Raw genomic sequence first — 17,889 nt, forward strand, 5'->3', positions numbered from 1 at the left:
TCTGAAAAAAAAAGTAACACGGCTTCTTGAAGCTTATTTTCAAATTAATGATGGGATTATTTTTAGATGAGCCACCAAAAAAACAAATAAGATAATAAATAACTCCTTTATGAATTTTATTGACTTTAAATTTGATGAGAGAAGTTGAATGGGAGTCTATGGAGCCGGAGGCTTTTTGGAGCCGACCTCTAGTGGCACTCGGTGGTATTGCACCTTAAGGCGCTTCTGCATCGGTCTCATGTTTCCGACCTGGAAGCTACGAACACTTTTATATCCAGTTTGTGGTCGTTCAACGTGAAGAATTGGAGCTTAACTTGGATTTGTTTTATCTCTAGTAGCATAGCAACAATCCCCGAAGTAACCTGCTCACTAACTCCAGAACAGCTGCCGTACTCCTACAAAACACCTTTTAGACCCTCTTGGCCTCGCTCTTCCCGTTCTCGTACAAGGATAAAAGATAAAGAGTGTAATCTCATTCCCCCAAGTGCAACAAATGCAGCCGAGTCGTGCTGTCAGAGGTAAAGAGGGCATCCCGGTCCTCATTGTTAAAGTGCGACGGGGCCTCCCGGTTGCGAGGGGCGCCCCGAGATAAACCCGACAACAAGACAAACATGGCGAAGGGAAGAAACTGCCTCGAAATGATCGCCCTCTGCCAGCGTAAAGTTAGTAGAAGAAAGCGCAACCTCTCCTCCGCTCTCCACCTTTTTCCTTGCTCTTTGTTTTTCAACCTCCTCCTTTGTTCTCTCTCTCTCTCCTTTGAGTCTCCTGCTAACAGTGTGAGTGTTTGCTGCATGTTGCCATGGCTATTCTTGGAGCCTGATGCACTCTGTTACCTTCCTGTGAGACCAACTAACTCTAGGTGCTTTGTTTGTGTACGCGTGCGTGCGTACGTCTGTGTTAACTGTATGTGTAGGCGGCTTTTTGTGCATATTAGAGAAACAGAAAATATTTTTCAAAAAAAGTTGTGCGGATTACTGAATTTCTTTTCTTCTTTTTTTTTTTTTTTTTTTTTTTGTGTGTGGCTTTTCTCATGCTCATTTCTGTCGCAGGCTCCCAGCAGCCTCCTGGAGGCTTTGGAGCAGCACCTGGCCTCTCTGGAGGGCAAGAAGACCAAGGAGCTGAATGCAGACACCAGGTAGAACTCTTTAATTGCCTGTCGGTTGCGTCAGGTTTTTTTTTTTTGTTCTTGAAACGCTCGACACCCAAAACACAGTTAAAAAAAAAAAAAAAAAAAAAAAAAATCTCTTTTCAAAGTTGAGCAAGTATTTCAGTTCTTCCCCAAAACGACACACATCTGCTCTACTTCCTCCCCTATGTCTCCCGCGCTGCAGAGCATCCACCCTGTCGAGCGCCGTCTCGTCTCTCTCCTCAACCGGCATGTCCTTCAGCCGTATGGACGAGAAGGAGAAGCAGCAGGCTTTGGAGGAGGAGCAGGCCAGACTCCAGGCTCTCAAGGTAGCACGTTTTTATACTTTTAGGCAGAATCACTTGTGAGTCAGGGGGTCAGACTCGGAGCAGCGGCAGCAGCAGCAGCAGCAGCAGCAGCAGCAGGAGCAGGTCAAGTAGTCGCCGCTGTCTGCTTTTCCTGGTGGCTTTTTCAAGTGACATCACTTTAGACAGTTTTTCAGATTTCCTGCAGCTTCCTCTGGAGACACAGAAGTATTTCCGAAGGCCTATAAACAGCCTTAAATGCATGAACCCATCCCCTTGAACATATATTTTACTTCAGCCTTTTAGGATATCTAAATATAGAGCACATCACATCTTAATGCCAGGTCTTAATAGGGTCTCAAAATTTTATATTGTAGATGATAAAAAAAAAAAAAAAAAAAGATAATTTCAAGTGTTGAAAGTTTTCTTCTACTACTTCATTGTTTGTCCTTGTTAACTTTTTATCTATTTATTTGCATGTCTCTGTAAATATTCGTGCTGTATGTCTTCTTTTTTTTGTTTGCACTGTTTTGTTTGTGAGCACACACTGAAAACCAAGGTCAACTTTCTTGTTTGCATCGGGCCCATAAAAAGTCTTTTATGACAGTTGTTCGATGGAGCATCTTGCAGTTATTTTTATATTTGCTCTATTTTTTTTAGTTTAGTTCTTGTCTTTTGTTACTCATGACATTGAGAACTTAAGGAAGCCAGACCGGATCACCAATATTCAGGTTTTGGTCATAATTCTAGTCACAAATGCATAACTCAAACACTTTATAAAGTCTGGATATACAAGGGTTGATCAAAAAGTTGTGAAACTACACAGTGATGCGCACGGAGCAGAGGAAATCTACATTTCCGTGTCCACTGGTATTAATGCCTTTGTGATTTTATAATGCACTTGAGCAGAGAACAGCTGAGGTGTTTTGAGTGACTTTAATGTTTCAAGAGGGGCAGAACGTCGCTGTCCAAGACGGCAGAAGGTGCATCGGGTCCGGAGGAAACCAGGTGGGTTTTCTTTGACGTCGGCGGGGTGGTGTCACCGTGAATTCGCTCCCCCTGGAGTCAGACTGTCAACGCCGAGTTCTACTGGGACCTTCTGAGGCGTCTGAGGGTTGTTAGTGCTATTAACTGTTTGTTAGCTCGGGTTTATCTGTTTTTTTTAGCAAAATTAGCCAGTTGTTAGCTGATTGTATCACTGTTAACTGTTTGTTACCTTGAGTGTAGTTGTTTTCGATCAAAATTAGCTGATTGTTAGGGCTATTAGCTCTTTGTTTAGCTGTTTTTTGTTTGTTTTTTAGCAAAATTTGCCGTTTGTTAGCCTTTTTTTTAGCTGGTTGTCAGACTTTCAGCACCGAATCTGAAGGAAAACACTCGCTGCAAACCACCTGAACTGTGCTAAGATCGTAACCTGGGTTCTCCAAAATGACAACAACACAATCGGAGCTCCCGACTACACTCACTCGCAAGATTTAGCACGCACATGTGGTCAAATAGATGTCTATAACTCAGGTGCTGATGTTGATCAAGAGACGTAACTTGGAATAATTACTCATGAAGGTTGTAGCTTCCCCGCGAACAACAGGAACAGTCTTGTAACTTTTCGATTGCCCCTCTTAATTCAATCTTCTTATTAGGTAAAGGCAAAGAAGTTAATTCAATTACAGCAGATTTGATTAGAACAGCAGTAATGTGTGCGTGCAGGAGGATGAGTTCTGTTGTAAAGAGTCGCATCACAAAAATCTGCCTCAAAATGGCGAGTCTAACCAGCCCTCAATTTAAGACCATGACATCCCTCTGCTGACAGGCCGAGAACAAACGGCAAATCGACTGCAGCTACTCAATGCAGCTCTCACAACTGGCACAAAAACATGTATAAAGTGCTGGAATTAGCTTTTGCCGTCGAATCCCGGCCGACTGCGAAAGCTGCTGATAGACATGTCCGGCAGCTTTGCTGTTTTCGGCCGAGTTCTGAACTCCGGTTGGGGATAAAGGTCAAGAGTCTCGCTGGTGTGTTGACATTTCTTGCTCCGGCCCTGGGAGTCCTGCCGAACAGCACACTGTAATTGAGTAAGAGCAGTGAAGCTACAACGCGGGCACACGCACACACGGCGGCTCAGCGCGAGTGTGTGTGTGTGATGTGTGTGTGTGATGTCTGTCTGTCTGTCTGCCTGCCTGCATGTTAAGCATGCTTACATCCTGGCAGAGAAGATAGAGTGTGTCTCGTCGCGTTGCCGGTATCTCTGTGAGCTTTGTCGAGCTCGGTGTGTATATGAAAGCGTGTGTACATCCCGGCAGATTAGGCGGCGTACGCGTTTCGCCGGCGTGTGTTCGGCGCGCGCGCGCGTTTGATTGGATTTTTAGCGAGCTGTTTACTCGGTGCCCTTGGTTGCCCTGTTTCCTACCAAGGTCCACTGATTACCTTTGGGTTTAGTTAGAGAGGAGAGGCGAGATACAGCGCGAGTGAGAACATAACAGAGTAAGAAGGAGAGAGAGAGAGAGAGAGAGAGAGAGAGAGAGAGAGAGCCGGGGTTAGCAGGGGTCGTGCAAATACTCCAGTCCAGCTGTCTGCGCTCTCTGGTGTCCATATGGGCTCGAGATCACACACACACACACACACACACATAAGAAAAACACTTACACACTCAGCTACTGTCCATTTGGGGCCATAGCCCAAACAATAACAGCAGTTCCCATTTGTTCTTCGCTACGCTGACGGAATATAAATGAAGAAGACTCTGCCCTGGCCGATGCCGCTGCAGCGGGAGACGCCGTTTATTAATACGCTCAAAAGTCCAAAATCCTTCAAAGGTGGACGAGGTTGTAAAGTGAATTGGAACATTTCCATACTTAAAGTTCGGAAGAGAATTATAAACACTTCTGTAAATATGACGGACAAAAAAATAAAGCTGCGTTCCCTTTTTTTCCCCTCCACACTCCGTACGTAATAATAATCGGCACTTTTCTCGCAGTGAATTGCTTCACTTGTCTAAGAAACAGTTCATGTTCTGAAAGTGTTTTTTTTTTTTTTTTTTACCCCGACAGCATATTCCCACATGATAAGACACAAATGTATTGATCCCTGTGGAGGTATGAGGTCACTCGCAGCAAATAATAAGATTTTATGGGAAATATTTGGCAGATGGAAATATGAGCAGAAGAGAAATAAGCAATAAAAAACAGCAAGAATGATTAAAGCGGAAAGAAAAATGTGATGTTATGGGGGGATACAAAAACAGTTCGATAAACTGCATGTGGATTGCGAAAACATGTCACACAGGAGCATGCGGAGCTCCAGAAGAATACGAAAGGGCTGACACTCAGATGTCCCTGCTGTTACTAGCGTGAAGTGAACTGAACCTGAAGCAAAACATTCAAATTCATGCAAGAAATGAAAGTTTGCAGGAGGTGGGGAGATTTAAAAAAAGTCTTTTATTTTTTCTTCTTTTTTTTTTTTTAATACGGGAACACCTTCAAATTGCTGCGGTGGTGATGATCTTGGATCAGCAAGTTAGTATAACCTCTGGTGTGTGTTTTTTTGTTACTCTGCTAACCAGGTGGATTTCTCACCCGAGAGTGTGAAAATGTTCGTTTAACTAGCAGTCGTCATGGAAACATCAGCAGAATGAAAGAGAATTGACGGGGGAGTTGTATTAGGGCTTCACATCACGCGAGGCCCTAATACGACTCCCCTGTCAATTCTCTTTGGTGGGTAGAAAAGAACCATAGTGAAAACCAAGCTTTCGATTTCAAGAACTTCTCAACAAATAGACCTTCACGACGTTGAACCCACATAACATTAATAATAATATTGACAAGACAGATTCATTCTCAACTTCTCCTAAATCACATAATTCATTCAGCCTGTCGTCCTCTTGGATATTTTTAAGTCTGCCAACTTCAAAGGCCAAAGAGAGGTTTCCTGTTCTCAGCTGTGCAACTAAGGATCTTTGGTTTCTTGATAGATTTGCTTTAACGTTCAGGTTCGGAGCCAAATTTCTCCCTGATTTGAATATAGAGATATCCCTCGACCATTTTTCTTCAAATCTATCAAGTAACGTTCTTGCGATATTCTTTCTCGTGTTAATATTGCATGATGAATTATTGCTATACATGTACTGTAATTCAACTTCCTCAAAATCAGCATAAAACTGCGGTTTAAACTCCAGAGAAAAACCTTTTAATTGACCCTATTGTCTGATATATTAAACAAACGATTCCACAGTCTGATCATTTCACATCTTCATGCCTGGAGGCATTATGTTTGTCTGTTCGCTCGGTTCTTGTGAAAAAGATATCTAAAAAAATGAGGGAATTTCTTCAAACTCTGCAAAAACATTCACTCGATGCTACGGACGAACTGTGTAGATTTTGGGGGCGGGGTGAAAGGTCAACGGTCAAGGTCACCGTGACCTCAATTGTACACATTCACGTGAACGTGATATCTCAGGAACACCTGGATGGAATCTCTTCAAATGTGACGCAATTGTTCACTCGGCCTCAGGGATGAAATGTTTAGAGGTTAGAGGTCAAGGGTTCAAGGTCAGGTGACCTCATGTCTCTCTTATGCGCCTGTCCCCTTCTCGTGAATGCAATAGCTCAAGAGCGCTTTCAAGGAATTTCTTTGCAACTTGGCAGAAGCATTCATTCGGTACCAACGATGAAATGATACAATTTTGGTCGTCAGAGGTCAAGATCACTGTCCCTTCACATTGGCGAACGCGATAGTTCAGGAATTTCTTGAAATTTGTTACAGTAATTTAGTATGGGGGGGGGGAGACACATGCACCATAAAGTTTTGAATAAGTTAACATACCCCAGCTATTTACATGTGCTGAGATCAGCAACACACAATGAAAAAAAATCAAACCCCCGTTGCCGTTTTGTTTTCACTGTATTTCAGTTTAGTTGTAGCAGTGGCCGGACTTTGCTGATGTTTGTGTATCTGTCACCGGAGAGAACAACAGTCGGCGTTTCTGCAGCACCTGCAGGACACGCTCAAATACTGTTTGAGGTGTTTTTAGCATCACAACAAGAAAAAAAAAAGGAAGAAACTCACTGTAAGCCATTCTCATTAGTTTTACAGTACCTAAAACTAATAACCTATCATTACATTGTTGTGTGTGCTGAATCCCACACCGCTAGGCAACCTTGGCAGCCGAAAACAAGCAATAAAGTTACTGTGGAAATTCAGTTGGGTGCGGGCCTGGCTTCGAGTCTCACATCGAAAGCCAAGAACTGACTTGACGAGCACCAAAGCGAAGACATGTAACTTTCTCCTTTGTGTCTCTTTACTCATCATGACTTGAGAAAACGTGACTCAAAGGGACTCTTTAATATGAAGTTACCGGACAGCTCAGGGTTTGGGGTGTTGGTTTCCTCCTTGAAGTCTGTACGTACGTAAAGTGTCGCTTTCCAGGATTTGTGCTTGCTGGAAAAAGAAAAGAAAAAAACCTCTTGTTCATTTTAATGGGAAGTGACTGTTTAAAAGCCGTCTTCCTGATCACATTGTGCTGTTTTTCTTACACTTGTGTGTGCGTGTGTGTCTGTGTCTGTGTGTGTGTGTGTGTGTGTGTGTGTGTGTGTGTGTGTGTGTGTGTGTGTGTGTGTGTGTCCACTCCAGGACCAGCGCCTGAAAGAGATCAGCATGCAGACTCCGCCCTCTGCCTCCCCCAGCAGCCAGTCAATAGGCAGCGCCAACAACAACCACATCACACACACCCCGGAGTTGTTCAGCTCCACGCTGTCTGCCAACAGGTACACACACACACACATACACACACACACACACACATACACACACACACACACACCACCAAATGTTTTTACTCCTCATAAAGTCAGACGTCCACCGTTTTAATAAGTGACAACTGGCTGAGTGTTTTAATTTTCTAGATAGTAATTGCGTCTTTTGTTTGAGAGGTTGATTAATGAGCGTCGATGGACCCCTTCGGCAGCCACTTTGTCAGAACTGCGACAGAACAGCAGCTGCTGTGTTTGTTTACAACGCAGCCAAACAAACCTGCGTCGTTCTATCGAAGAAGAAGACGCCCCAGAATCGTCTCCTGTGCGGTCGCCATCCGACGTCATGCTGCAGCACACGCGCGCACACACACACACACACACACACACACACGCACACACACACACACACACACACACACACACACATATATAACAGTCGCAGTTTCAGATGGGTTTGTCAGTTCTCCCGCATGTCTGACAGCACCGATGTTTAATCAGTCCAGCAGTTTGACTGTGGTACTTACAACTAGGCCCCTCACAGTTATTGCATAATCGCCTTATGGTGATCATTTGAGCTGACTGCAGTCATTTTGCATAATCATTCAAATCATTTGGATACATCTGTATGAAAACAGCTGGATGAAACTTAACGGAAATGAAACATTTCCGTCAATATTTTAGCGTTGTTTTGCACCATTTGAGGTTTGACTGTTTTTTCTTTAATGACACCATCTCGTTGCGCCCAACGATTCTGGTGCCTGTAATAGGCAGTGATTTCTTGGGATAATTTATATGACATCTACCTGGTGCAGTTTTTGTTTACAAAGCCTAAAATCAGAATCAGCTTTATCGGCCAGGTACATTTACACGTACAAGTATTTTGACTGCGGTTGCAACTTCCTCTCTCAATGTACAAACACAGAAACGGACATAAATACAGCTTAAAAACACATATACACAATATATATACACCTGAACAATGGTGCCATTGTACCTTGTGCAAATGGTGATAAATCACTCCACTTCATTATGAAGTGTGTTTTCAAACTATCATTAGACTTGTGCTCTAAAAAATGCACAGAAAAAGACAATTCAATCGTCATTCGCAATTATTTGTATGACAATTATCCGCTGAAGCTTCACGATCGATTATCAAATCTGTTATCTGCTACCGCTTCGCTCTCTCGGACCCTCCTCCTCGGCTCCTTCTCCTTCCCATCAGCCCTTGCAGCATGTAAAACCGTCCGGTGTTTCGCAGCTGCGCTTTTTGACGAACCGATCAGAATCAGGTGTTTCCGCGAGAACCTTTCGCAATAAAACGCCGTCTGTCGCAGGACGTTGTGTGTGTGTGTGTGTGTGTGTGTGTGTGTGTGTGAGAGTGTGTGTGTGTGTGAGAGTGTGTGTGTGTGTGTTTGGCTGTCGTGCTGCAGAATGCGTCCCTAAAGCCTCTTACTGATGGTATATATGCATGAAAAATGCACTTAAACAATAAGGTGTTTATTGTTCTTTCCTAGAATAAAGAAAGTCCAGCAGAAATAGTTCATGTTCTGAAAAGCAGCTTTCGGTCTGTTCCAGAGACGTCCGACTGGATCTGAATGAATTCAGTTTGCGTTTTAAAATCTCTGCGGGCTGTTTCAGATCAATAACGCCAAATCCTTTGTATCGCATCCCCGACGGACTCCAGCTGTAACAGAATAGTCGGAAGACTATTTATTCTTGATAATCGGAGCAGCATTTGAGACTCGACGTGCACACATTGTAACGCGCTCTGAATTTACTGCTCCTAACTGTTTTATTGCTCTGTGGAAGTTTTTACAGGCCTTCAGAGAGCGAGGATTAATCTTTATCCGTGACAAACGAACATTTTTAGTGGTGGCTTTTCGCTATTTAAGCCCGATTGATTAAATATTAATGCACCGTCTCCCTCTGTCTTCCTCGCTATTCTCTTTCTCCTTAACTTATTCTGTTTTTTCGTCCTCTCTCCTCCTCTTTCTCTTACTGCTTCCCTCCTTCCTCACCACCTCTCTCCTCCTCCTCCTCCTCCTCCTCCTCCCCACAGTGTGCCCAACCTGAACACTGACCTGTTTGATCTTCAGCCGGCCTTCATCCCCGCTGTGCAGAGCAATCCTTCCATCTCCACCGCCAACAGTGCCTGGGGAGGTACGTTACCTGCACAACGCGCGCACACACACACACACACACACACACACACACACACACACACACACACACACACACACACACACACACACACACACACAGAGCACAGTGTTTCTCCTCAAGCCAGACAGCCTTGGGAGGGCGGGATGGGTCGTCATCACCCCCCCCCCCCCCTCCCCCGACATCCAGAGGACGCTTGCTAGCATTAGCCATTAGCATCCCCGCTACTTTCAGTACATACAGGGAGGGTGCGTTTAAAAAGTGGTTTCGGCACTTGGGGATCGAGGTTTGTTCATCGATAGCTTAACTTTGGGCTTTTGTTGTGCTTTTTTTTTTTTTTGGTTCACAGTCACGTAACGAGTGTAGTTCATCACCTCCAGTAACATTCACCTGCGTCCTCCCCCCGTTCTGCTGCGCTTCCTGTTTGTGAGGCCCCGCCCTTCATTACAACACAGACACCCCCCACCCCACCCCCAACCGGCAGCAGAGCACAGACGCAGAGGAATTAGAGCCACTTTCAGTGACGGGACAAATGCACGAGCGACTCTCACAAGGAGCTGAAATGAAACGGGGAGCACGGGAACGAAATGAATAGTAGTCACTGGACGTAACTGCGGCTCTACGAGTACGTCCGTATGTTTTTCCCGTTGGTGTCGTTTGGTGTGGGAAACACTGGAGCAACCTGCACAAACATTTGCATTTACATTTATACGAAGGCACCAGCAGGCCCCCAGACATGCAAATAACCCCCCCCTCCCACACACACACACACACACACACTTGTACACAAGTGAATTTGTCTCTTGAGAGTTTTCCCCTCTGGGCCAGTCTTTCACCTGTCTGCCCATCCGTCCGTCCCACCATCCATCCACCCCCCCCACCGCCACACCACACCTTATTTTTTTATTTTTTCCCCTCAGAGACTAATGTTGCATGACCCAGCCGGCGTCTCGCCTCGACGCGTTAAACAAGTTGTGTGTGCAGGTGTTTTTTTTTTTCTTTCTTCCCACTGTAAAAGCACACCGTATTTGTGTAGTCACAAATCCCGTAACTCCGAGCGGGCTCAATAAAGCAGTCGCAGGAAATGTCAGCTGAGATCCAACCCCCCCCCCCCCCCCCCCCCCCCCCCCCCCCCAACCCCCTCGCCTCGTTCCCTTGTTTTGTCAGTGTGGAAAATGCGGCGGCGGCACAAATTGCTGAGCCACCGAACACATACAGTAGACTTCCACATGCTGCTCAGCACCAGCCCTGCTTACTGCCGGAGGAGGAAGAAGAAGAAGAAGAAGAAGAAGAAGAAGAAAAAAAAAAAGAGGGGTTGACATTTCGGGCTCGCAATCGGCTGTCTCGAATCAAAATGTAGCACAAAGATGCATCTGGAGGCTCGGTCGGTGCGGAGAATTAAAGGCTTTACGACAGAGGATTATACTGAAGCCATTCAGAGAGAGTTTGGCCAGATTTCACAGTTTGAGCTACTCCTTAGCTTAGAAATCAGCCCTTTACATTACCGGGGACTCAGAAACGGGAACTCCGATAACTATCCCCACTACTTTTATTTTGATCAGAAGTGGCACAAAAGGACAATCCACTGATCGGGAGGATGTATTTTTGCTTGGTTACAGAGTAGTTTGAAACTTTCTGGCGGAGACGACTGCCCGGTAAATGTCAGGCTACGACGAGCAGACGTACGAGATAGTAACATAATAATAGTGCGTTTTAGAGGTGCTGGATTATTTTACCTTTATGGTTTGATACCGACTACTCTGCGTTCCAGCTCTGACGCGGTCAAGACGATGCTTGTGAGTCCATCAGACGCACAGCGAAGTGTTTAAGAGGCGCCTCTCCGCTACACTTTGCTAAAAAAAAAAAAAAAAAAAAAATACAAGCGTAAAGTCTATTTTTGATGGAATCAGCAGGACAGGAAGTCGGACGCGGAAGCGGCGTCGAGAATCCGGGGAATTTTCACAATAAAACACCCCGTGCAGACTCACGACGGTATATCGCTACAACCGACGTCTACGATCCTGGTCTTTCAGGGAGAAAAAAAATGCCAATTATAAGAATTAAATGTGAAATGTAGATCCACAATAATTATGGGAATTATTGTTCTTTTTCACACCTGAGACAACGCAAACTACTTTTATCGGGGGGCCGCAACACGACAAAGTAGGGAATAACCCCAAAAAAACAGAAGAAGGTATTTAACACAAGAAGCATAAAAAAATAAAATAATAAAAAAAAAAAAAAAAATCAAGGAAGAGTGACCAAATCACAGAGTTCACAAAACGCCGTCACAGAATCCAGAGGTCGGACAGAAGCAGGTGACCATGTCACCGCAATGTTTCCGGTCTTTGACCTCGGCTGAGCTAACGAGCCGCCGGCTGTAGCTTCAAATATATAACGGGCGGACGTGAGAGTTTGGTATCAAGCTCATCATCGAACTCACGAATGAGCCTCGCTTCCCGAAATGTCCCGATTTGTTTCGTCATGACGGTTATTAAAACTTGCGATGCGGCAGAACTTGTAACTGCGAGCGCCAGGTGGCTTAGAGTCTCATCGGGGGAAAAAAAAAGGGTTCTCCCGGAGGTCGTAGAATATTCCTTTAAACGGCATCCTCTCTTGTTTTCTGAGGTCGGTCGGTCGACGTCAGCCACATCTTGTCTATTAATAAGCACCGTGGCGTTTTCTGGTGAATTGTCGACCGTGTTCTTGCGCCGTGGAAAGACATTCTCTCTCCGGGGCTACAAAAAGCTTAATCCTCAACAGGGATACGGATGAAGACAAAAAAACAAAAGGTGCATCAGTGGATTTCCTCGTGCGCGGGCTTAGCGCTCCTCTGGAAGCCTGACATTCCCCCGGCAGCCTCCGCAGAATCCCAAGTTACTAAGCAACAACAATGGCGGTTCACCGAGGACTGTAAATGTCCATGTTCCTAAATCTAATGGGATTAGTTTTTTTTAGCCGGAGGTAGTGGGATCCTTCCTTCGAGCGAAAGCCACGACTTCGTTTCCTTGGGGAAAAAAAAACAACAACAAAAAAAAAACAGCCTGATGTTTTGCATCCGCAGCCGTTTTCCTGTGTGAACGTGTGTCAGATGAAGCTGCTGTCTTACGTAGCTTAAAAAGCAACAAGGGCCTTAATCAGTCGTATTTAACTGCATTCCTCAGGACTGGAGAGCCAGCCTCTGCAGCAGACCGCCCCGGCCATAGATTTCGATGCCGTGTTTGGGAGTAAGGCCGCACCCAGTAACAACAACGGCCCACAACCTGCAGCCGGTAAAAAAAAAAAAAAAAATAGAAGCCCTTTTTCTGTCTTGACTGTCCAGGCAGACTGAAAACTAAAACCGTCTTGGCTTTTTGCTGGCAGCGCAAGCGTAGCATTTCACTAACCCACTCTGACCAGTTCCAGCAACCCTGCGGTTGTTTCCTGCCGCTGGGCGTAGCTTTTTCTCGCTCTGTCTCGCGGCCTGTTGTTTGGCTTCTTGTGATGACGGTAACACTAACAGGACAGGATCTCCAAAAATGAGGGATCTTTTAACTTCAAAGTGGGTTGATTTTTTTTTTTTTTCAATTTGGGTACGAATTTAAAGCCCCTGAAAACTTGGTTTCCAGGTTATTGTAACAAAAAAACACTCATCAACTAATATCTGCTTCTTTAGGACTGTCAGTGTTTTGATGAGATTTGATTAGCAAGAGATGCTAAGAAACCAACAATTGTGATCGGATTTAAATTTTGCTAACTCCTGATTGGTGCATGGAATTGTTTTTTTTTTCCTGCACAATAATCCATAAAGAGACAGAATTTTTATGAATAGTAAGAAGCAGTTTGAGAAAATAAGTTTTCAGGGCCTTTAAGGATTTCATATCATTTGTTTTGGTTGAAAGTTAACTGATCCCAGATCTGTTTTTTCTCAGCCGTCTCGTCTTCTCTTACAGGGTTCCTGCACAAATCAACAAACATAAGCAAAAATGTGTAATATTCCTTACTTTTTTCTATTTATGTTACAGAACTGCTCTTGTTTTAGTTACTTCTTTACTTTAACAGGATACTTTAAAGTCGTAAAAGGCAAAGGGATCGTTAGCGGCTTATAAGTCTTTGATCATTTTAATGTAACTCCTAGAATACACTGTAAGAAATGACGTCTAATAGCCTTGAACGTGTAGGAGCTCTCCAGCGACCTCGCCCTCTCGCCCTGTGTGTGTTTGTTTTCCTGCCTCTTATGGTAACGGCTTCAGACCGACGGCTCTTAAGTGTTGCAGGTCTCAGACTTTGGCTCCGAGCCCCTCCTATTAGCTCTATTTTCTTTTAACCTCTCAGCAACTGACGCAATCAATCTCGGGGCCTCTCAACCCCGTCTTCGAGTCCCCAGACGCTCCCTGCGAAGCATATAATTTTAAGGGCACGCCGAGTTATCGACAGCTCCGGAGAAGGCGCCGCAGATAAGAGCGACTACCTGCGGAGGTCATCTGAAGACTATTTTCATCATAAAGGGGAGGAGGAGGTTCAGAGGGAGCTGTCGGTTTAAACCGCGGGAGCTCCGGAGTTTGACTTTGATGAGTTTATTTGAAATTAATTCAAGTTTCAGTGGAGAATCAAGGATAGTCTTCAAAGCAACGCTTTTATACTTAAAATTTTCATTCTTTTAGTGCTTTTCGAACAACAATAACAACAACAACAACAACAACCAAGTGAGGTCTCACTCAAACTATTATTTTAGGTCCAAACTCATTTCCCGTTGCTGAGCTCGTTTTGGCCGCGACAGCTCCCGTCGATCGGCATCACCGGACGTTCGCCGGGATCAATCGAGCAGCTGCTGCGTTCGCACTCGTTACCGTGACTCGATCGGAACAGAATTATCCTAAATTTAAGTCATCTTCTCGCCAAAAACACGATTGTTCTTGCAACGTATTACTGTCACATTATCGGGAGCTGTAGCGTCGCCTCTCCGAAACATTTGCCGGCGTGAAGCTGTTTTTCTTTTGTTTTTGTTCCCCCCCCCCCCCCCCCCCCCCCCCCCCCCCCCAAAAAAAAGTGCCGATGGGAGTTCAGGGGCCGCTGATTTCCGGCTCGCTCTAATCTGGTGTAACCCCACCCGCCCGCCCTCCGCCTCTTCTCCTCAGATTTAACAGTCGAAGGCTTGTGGCTCCGGCAGTGCGGCTCGGTCCCTGCCCGGCTTTGGACAGACTAACTTCTTTTCTATTAATAGCCGCTTGTGTCGAAAGCTGCCACTACAACTACCAAATACACCATCTGGGCAACTGGCAGCATCTCAGACAGAAAAAAAAAAAAAATCCCTCTTTGTGTGTGTGTGTGTGTGTGTGTGTGTGTGTGTGTGTGTGTGTGTGTGTGTGTGTGTGTGTGTGTGTGTGTGTGTACTGTATGTCTCTGTTTCCCCGTGTTCACACCCCGTGCGTTGTCAACGCGTTTCTATGCGTTGACAACGCACGTCCTCTGTCATTTCGTTTCATCCCAATCTGTCTGCGTCTGCTTGTCTGTTTTGTTGTTGTTGTTGTTGTTGTTGTTGTTGTTGTTCGCACCGTGCCCACCTTCCTCCTCCGGCTCCCTCTCCGCCCTCCTCATTTCATCTCTCTCTCTCTCTGTCTCTGCCTCACCATCGCCCCATCACACTTCAGAAGGCAAGAATCACCCAGGCAACTCCTTTCCATCTGCTCCCCCCTCCCCTCCTCCTCTCCTCCTCCCTTCATCCATCCTCCCCTCAATTCAAAGTCCTTTCTTTTTCCTCCAAGGTCTGCATTTTTTAGCTGAGTTTTTTTGTGTGTGTGTGTCCTCCTTTGACTGTATTTGTGCTTTGGTGTATTGAGTGTTCTGTTTTGGGGGGTTTTTTTTGGGGGGGGGGGATTTGATTTTTCTGGAGGGCAGCGAACAATTTGTGTCTTTATTCCTAAAGCTTACCTGATCCTCTGCAAAGTCGTAATGTCTCCTGACTTTTCCCATCATTCATTTCTATTTTCTACCATATTTAAATGTATTTTTGAGAATCCCTGCAGTCATTTCTTTTCATCTTTCTACCCAGAATGCCATTTGGTTTGTAATTTATCATGTTCACTGGAACATTGCTGATGTTATTTATTTTAGTTTAGTCTTTCCTCTTTTGTTTTTTTGTGGTCACTTCAGATTTCAGTATAAAATAACCTGTTTTTGTTCTTAGTCTTTGCTCACGTTCAGTTTTCTTCTATTCTTAACATGGGAAAGTAAAATTCATTAAAACCTTTAGAAGTTATCAGTAAACTAATGACGCTTTCCTACAAACTGCAGTTACACCCGAGTCCCCTTTATTGTAATCTTCCTCGAATGGATCTAATTACATTTCTTACACAGGACAAGTCTGAATTGAATTTGAACTGTTCGCGGCGCACGATGAAATACAAGGAGAGGAGATGAAACGCACATCTTGTCCTTACCGGGAGCAGCGTGTCACTCGATTGTGACCCGTCATGCGTAAAAGATTGGTTAATAGGGTTATGTTAGAATTAAATCACAGTCTCATCTAACTGAGTGTCCTGATCGTAATGCTAAAAATAACCAGCGCTAGGGCTTCAATACAAGAACAACACAGTTTCTTTGATCATTTCCTGGCGATGAGTCAGACTCGATAGCTTTAAATTCCTCCTCAAAACTTGCTTTTATTGTACGGCACTTTCTTAACTGTTGATATTTGTTGTAATTTTTCCAAGTTAGCAGTTCTAGGTGATGATGAGCCGTGCGACACGGTAAAGTTTGACAGGCATAGCAACCGTAACTAAAGGAGGTGGAGCTTAGTGACCCAATTAAATCGACGAGAAAACAGTAATGCACTTTATTTGAATAGCGCTTTTCTAAACTTGAGTTACAAAGCCGTTAAACAAACCAAAAAAACAAACGGTGAATTCAAACAAGCCTCAACAACACGATGATCGTATGAAACCACCATGAAAACGAATTAAAACCGGGTATAAAGATATTGTTTCACTGTGAAATGATTGGCAGATCGTCCCTCAGGACTTGCAATTAATTAGACAAGACTTCAACATACGTTTTAAAACCCGTCACTGTTGCAGCCTCTTCTTTCATGACACCTATGTCACATCACCAGGCGCCAATTATCGAGCATTGTGGCTCCTTTTTTTTTTTTTTTTTTAAGATCCTGTCATATCTTTAATAAAGCCATAAGGGACACTTTTGTATGAAGAAGCCAGCGATGTTGGGTACTCCCATGTTTACGAAGAGAGGTTCAGATAAAGCGGCCTTTTTAATTTTCTGTCCGCATCTGTGAGCAGTCAGCGGCAGCCTTCTGGAGTTGAACCCTCAACATGGATTTACTTCCTTCCTTTTGATCTTAAACTCTATTGACTGTCAAATCCATCGCTGAAAAAAACGACAAAAAAACCCTAAGCTAACACTGATATCATTATCCTCCTAGTTCAATACAACTGTCAGTGCTGGCTTCATCACACCACCCTTCTCCTCTTCATCCTCCTCTTCCTCTTCATCCTCCTCTTCCTCCTCCTCTTCATCTTCCTCCTTCTCTTCATCCTCCTTCTCCTTCTCCTCCTCCTCCTCTTCCTTCTCCTGCTCCTCCTCCTCCTCCTCCTTCTCCTCCTGCTCCTCCTCCTCCTCCTCCTCCTCCTCGCTGCCCAGTAATGTTGATCCACCGAGGGAGCTTGTTTCTCCCTCCTCTTTCTTTATCTCTGCCTCTCTTCTATTGCTCTCTTGGTTCAATTTAATTCACTGAGCTTTACTGACACAGTGGTTTAAGAAACAACAACAACAAAAAAAAAAAAATCCCCCACACTGCCAGAGTGTTTTTATCACAGCGATAATGAAAACGCCGACAATGGGAGAGAAATTAGAGTCGAGAGAATTAAAAAGATAGTGGGCAGAACTGGGCTCCTTCTTTCCTTCCTAGTTTCTTAATATCCCTTCGTCTTCCTGTCTTTCTCTGCTTCTTCCTGCCTCTGTATGTTTTCCCTCCTCTCCCTCCTTTTTTTTTTCTTCTCTCATCTGCTAAGCTAGCAGGAAAAGTGTTTTCTGAATCTCTTGTGTCAGCACCACTGTCAGACCTATACACCGCTTCCTAACTAAATATTATTCCTCCCTTTTTTTTTTCCCCCACCATCGGTTGCCTCTCTTCTTCGTCTCACCCCCCCCCTCCTGTTTTGCAGTGCCATTGTACATTAACAGCACATTTCTTTTCTGCTTTGTATCGTTTCTTAGCTCCTGTCGTCGCCTTTCCAGGTATTGATTTTTAAACCTTTAACATGGGTCGCACCCAAACAGCTTGTCATGAAGCAGCTTTTACTTTTTGCTTTCAACTCCCTTTTCCTGCTTTTATTTCATCAATGTTGACCACAGCGTACACACACACACACACACACACACACACATACAAACATGCGCAGTCACACCTCCAGAGCGGTAGTCAGCCATTAGCTGAATGAGTGCTGACACGGGGTGCTGTTAACACAGGCACTTACACACACACATGCGCACCATCACAGGAAATGACTCTGTCATTTGTACCTACAGACAATGGACAAACACACACACACACACACA

The 17,889-nt window shown here is 44.6% G+C and overlaps 1 protein-coding gene across 14 annotated transcripts in view; it reads left to right on the forward strand.

Annotated features, from left to right (window-relative positions):
* The window catches only part of LOC138203939 (phosphatidylinositol-binding clathrin assembly protein), an 83,138-nt gene that overhangs the window by 46,631 nt on the left and 18,618 nt on the right, over window positions 1-17,889 (forward strand). For 6 of the 14 annotated variants that reach the window (XR_011178751.1, XR_011178752.1, XM_069158959.1 and 3 more), the window contains 6 exons: window positions 1,050-1,135; window positions 1,332-1,458; window positions 7,055-7,188; window positions 9,236-9,336; window positions 12,501-12,608; window positions 17,548-17,568. Coding sequence is in view for 12 of the 14 variants with exons in the window: in XM_069158959.1 (XP_069015060.1) it covers window positions 1,050-1,135; window positions 1,332-1,458; window positions 7,055-7,188; window positions 9,236-9,336; window positions 12,501-12,608; window positions 17,548-17,568 (577 nt within the window). In the remaining 2 variants the exon portion in view is untranslated. The remainder of the gene's footprint in view (window positions 1-1,049; window positions 1,136-1,331; window positions 1,459-7,054; window positions 7,189-9,235; window positions 9,337-12,500; window positions 12,609-17,547; window positions 17,569-17,889) is intronic. The other 8 variants (XM_069158960.1, XM_069158964.1, XM_069158969.1 and 5 more) reach the window with 5 other exon arrangements.

This window comes from Embiotoca jacksoni, unplaced genomic scaffold (genome assembly GCF_022577435.1).
Source record: "Embiotoca jacksoni isolate LCO1_2020_lvr unplaced genomic scaffold, fEmbJac1.0.p SCAF_24, whole genome shotgun sequence".
Classification (NCBI taxonomy): domain Eukaryota; kingdom Metazoa; phylum Chordata; class Actinopteri; family Embiotocidae; genus Embiotoca; species Embiotoca jacksoni.